Genomic DNA, 4,261 nt, shown 5'->3' with positions numbered 1-4,261 from the left:
AATATTTAAAATATTACTTTTTTATTTTAAGACTAAATCTGTTATAAAATGTTAATTTTTTTATTTTAGGGATTTTGTTTACACCACCTGCCATAAAATGAAAACGATGTAAATGATAATATAATGCCCAATTTGTTTTTAGTCAACGGAAGTTTGCTTGAAAGGAGTATTAATTACCCATGACCTAATAATTGCATGAAAGGTGTGACAAAAAAAAAGATCATCCTAGAATACAATTACTATATATAAAAGATGAACCTTGTTCCAATCACAGACACTGCAATATTCTGATACACAAGTTTCAAGTGCTGATACACAAAGTTCAAGAACTTCTCATCAGATCCATAGAACATGGAAGATTCATTGGAGAATTGGATTTCCAATCTGGTAAAACCTCTCTCAGAACCACATCTACTTTCAATTTCTGGGTTTCTCAGAATGCATTATTCTGCTATATATATATATATATACATCCATGAACAGACCAGGGAAAAAACAGAAAAGTTCACAGCTTTTGTTCTTAGTTGTCACAGGAAATGGAAGACTATGATGCTGTGTTGAGTGAGAGCAATGTTTCATTTGATGAGCAACAGTTTCTGAGAGAGATTCTTGAGGAGCCACAGAATCTGAGTCCCAGCAACAGCAGTGTGTCATTTGATGAGGCAATTGGTGACACTCTGCACAAAAGCTACAGTTCAAACTCCATCAAGTCTTTGAAAACATCATCATCATCATATGGCTCTGCAGCCACCAGATACCTTCTCTCTTTTGATACTTCAACTGCTGAGCCAATCACAGATCATAAGCATGGTTCATCAGTGCAGGGATGTTGCAGTAAAAAAAGGGGTGGTGGTGCTGTGGTGAAAGATGGAGCTGAGTTTGAAGCAGTTATGGCTCAGCCAAGAAAGAGGGTTAGAAGGTCTTGTGAGACACAGCATCACATCATGGCTGAGAGGAAAAGGAGACAGGAACTCACGGGGAGCATCATAGCACTTTCAGCCACCATTCCTGGACTCAAGAGGGTCAGTTACTACATCATCAACTTTTTCATAAAATTACTATTCTAAATATATATCATTTTTTTTACTAATGCATTTTCTTTTTGATATAATATATATATATATATATATATATATATATATATATATATATATATATATATATATATATATATATATATGCAATGGCGGACCTTGGTTGGGACAAAGGGAGCCATGGCTCTCCCAAGCTTTTAATTATATATATATATATATATATATATATATATATATATATATTATTTTTATTAAGTTTTATATATTATGTATTTTAATTGTTTAAAAAGTAAAATAAAAATTAATTTGATGGATTAATAAATGGATTAAAAAGATTAAGGTTTTATATTTAGTTATAAGATTTATCCACAACAAGTCATAAAAAAGTATGAAATAAAAGAAAGACATATTAGGAAAAAGAAATTGGAGAACAGAGATAACAAATATGCATACTCACACGATCTCATGAATAAGTATCCTAATATGATATATGTATGTTAGATTTATGATTCTTCCATTACAATATTTCTCCCAAATTAAGTTTTTCCAAATTAGTATGAACCCTAATTATGATTCTAGAAATTTTTTGTATGAAATTGGCATGAACCCTAATTATATTTTCTCAAATTAGTATAACCCAACATTATAAAATGTTGATATTTTGTATTTTCAACTGCATACAATGAATTAGTTAAATACTCTTGAATTGAAATAAAAATTAGAATACTCATTTATGTGAATTCAACAAATTAAGAAAATTAAAACTTGAAAAATTTGAATTGCATGATTTAAATAAAGAAAATAATTTTTTTAATTACAATTTTTTTTATATAAAATATCTAATTTGACACCCCTACATATTTTTTTCAAGTTCTGCCACTATATATATATATATATATATATATATATATGTGTGTGTGTGTGTGTTTTTGTATTGTAGTGTGATTGACTTATTTTGTTTTGTTACTTTTCGAGTCAACTCATTTAATAAAAGTCTAGTTGTTATATTTATAAGATAATAGTAAGGTAATTTAATTTTGATTTCCCTTGTTTGTTTCTTGGGCTTTGCTTCTTCTTCTCCTTCATCTTCCTCTGTATTCTTTTTGCAGGGATTAAACTTGCTTTATTGAAGTAATATAAATTGATAAAATATGCAATGAAATAGTTTGATATGTTGTTTTATATTTTCAACACGTCCTTTTTTAATGGAAAAGTTAATATTAACACGTTTTAGAATTAAAAAAAAAAAGTACATAAATTCACATGTGTTAATATCTAATATTAAAACGGTAATCATGTATCATCAATTAACTTTTGGATAACTAAAACAAATAAAAAAGGTTTTTTTTTTTATTATTGTTCTTTCCACCTAAATAATTGTAGTGTTTCTTGGTTATGCTTGATTAGGTATGGAATCCCTCCTCAAACGGGTTGTCCTAACATTATTTTGTTAATGACTTTCTAATTTTAATTTTGAAATTATTTATTAAACAAAAATAATTATTGGGCAGAGAATAGGGCAGTTGGATCCACTACAACCATTATCACTACAAATCGAAAATATTATTTTATTCAAAACATGACACGAGCAAGCTAATGATAAGGCAATATTTAAAGAAAGTTTTCACGGCCCACTTCCCAAATGCATTATTGTTGTTTTTGTGATGCAAAGCACTTAAACAAATATAATATATCCTAAAATTAAGTTGAATATTTAAAAATTGTGTTACTTTCTGTTAACGGTAAGATTTTGTGTGTGACTTTGCAGATGGACAAGGCTTATGTACTTCGTGAAGCAGTGAATTACACAAGACAACTTCAAGAGAGAGTGAAAGAGTTGGAAAATCAAAACAGTGAGAAAAAAGTAGTACATCATTCATCAACGTTGGTAACAAAATCTCAAGTCTCCTCCTCAAACAAAAGCAGTGAAACCAACAAAGAATCACTGTTCGAGGTTGAAGCAAGAGTCCTAGACGAGGAAGTACTCATTGGAATCCATTGTGAGAAGCAAAAGGACATAGTCTGCAACATACTTGCTTTTCTTGAAAAGCTTCATCTTTCCCCAACCAGTAGCAGTGTATTACCATTCGGCACTTCTACTCTTATAATCCACATCATTTCCCAGGTATACATATATACATCAAACACCTTTCATGAACCTTTATTATGATTATTCTTGAGTTATATTTAAAGTTCACTTCTTAATATGATATCAGAGTCATAGATTAAAGAGTCTGTCCTAACGAGATTTGTTGTTTGTTCATTCTATTGTGTCATCCGTTATTCGGAAGATTTGTCATTTATTAAACCTATCATGTCAACTGTTCTGGAATCACTGTCACATCATTTATTAATGTCTAATCCCACGTCCGGACGTCGTCAGGCTTAAAATCCGGTTATTAACTATTATTCATTTGAATTATACACATACAGTTATGTATTATGGTGTGTGAAACTATGCAAATGCATGATCTCTGATGTTCTGTTATTATGCAGATGGATGAGGAATGCAGAATGAACATGGATGAGCTAGTGAAGAATATGAGAGAATATCTGTTGGATGTGTATGACATGCAACAGTGAGTTTGTGATCCGTGCTAGTGCATCAAACATGTTCTTGGATTGTCTACCATTGAGAGAAAAAAAAAATACATCAAGTTTATGGATTGTACTATGGATTGTGATGTGAAGCTGTGCTCTGGTGGTTTGGTTTGGTTTTTCTTATGAAACAATTGAAACCTGTGAACATGGTTTGTTAATATTCACGTGCTGTAGTGTCAAGATCTTAGGTTTGTGTACATATACAAACAATGTTTCATCATAAACATTTTAATATATTGTTTAGTATTTTCATCTTTTAATTGAAGTCCTCTTGTGTGAGATATTATTCCTTTTAGTTTTAGATTTAATGAGTGTACCTTAATTATAAAACATATTTTATTAAAGATTGCAATGTAACTCAAGATTTATATTGATGTTGTGGAAAATGGTTTTGTTAATGAGACAGGAAAAACAGAGGAAACTGTAAAAGTGAAGAAAGGAAAAAATGGATATGATGTGGAAAAAATTCAAATTACAAATTACTAGTGCAAATAAAACATTATTTTTGCAATAAAATTTCAAATTACTCAAATGGATATTAAAAAACAAAATGAGAAAAAATAATTAAAATTTCATCTATTCAATAAAACATGATGCAAATTACTAGTGCAAGATAAATACTTTAT

At 29.7% G+C, this 4,261-nt stretch overlaps 1 protein-coding gene across 2 annotated transcripts; it reads left to right on the top strand.

Annotated features, from left to right (window-relative positions):
• The first annotated feature begins 208 nt into the window (after positions 1–208).
• On the top strand, positions 209–3,900 carry LOC114184033 (transcription factor NAI1-like). Of its 2 annotated transcripts, none has more exons than XM_028071267.1 (4): positions 209–387; positions 534–1,022; positions 2,803–3,159; positions 3,531–3,900. In XM_028071267.1, the coding sequence occupies exons 1-4, from the start codon at positions 352–354 to the stop codon at positions 3,615–3,617; spliced, it is 969 nt and encodes a 322-aa protein (XP_027927068.1). In that variant the 5' UTR covers positions 209–351; the 3' UTR covers positions 3,618–3,900. The 2 variants fall into 2 exon arrangements, with proteins under 2 accessions (XP_027927068.1, XP_027927067.1); XM_028071266.1 differs by having other exon boundaries at positions 215–387; positions 525–1,022.
• The last annotated feature ends 361 nt before the right edge of the window (positions 3,901–4,261 follow it).

This window comes from Vigna unguiculata, chromosome 5, assembly GCF_004118075.2.
Source record: "Vigna unguiculata cultivar IT97K-499-35 chromosome 5, ASM411807v1, whole genome shotgun sequence".
In the NCBI taxonomy this organism is placed as follows: Eukaryota; Viridiplantae; Streptophyta; class Magnoliopsida; order Fabales; family Fabaceae; genus Vigna; species Vigna unguiculata.
The sequence above is the reverse complement of the archived record's forward strand: the minus strand, read 5'-3'. Positions and strand labels throughout refer to the sequence as shown.

Bases quoted from the DNA above. Each gene is read 5' to 3' on its own strand.
- LOC114184033 (XM_028071266.1), top strand. From the start codon at position 352: ATGGAAGATTCATTGGAGAATTGGATTTCCAATCTG. The intron at 1,023-2,802 runs GTCAGTTACTAC...GTGACTTTGCAG, and splicing joins CCATTCCTGGACTCAAGAGG to ATGGACAAGGCTTATGTACT. The intron at 3,160-3,530 runs GTATACATATAT...GTTATTATGCAG, and splicing joins TAATCCACATCATTTCCCAG to ATGGATGAGGAATGCAGAAT.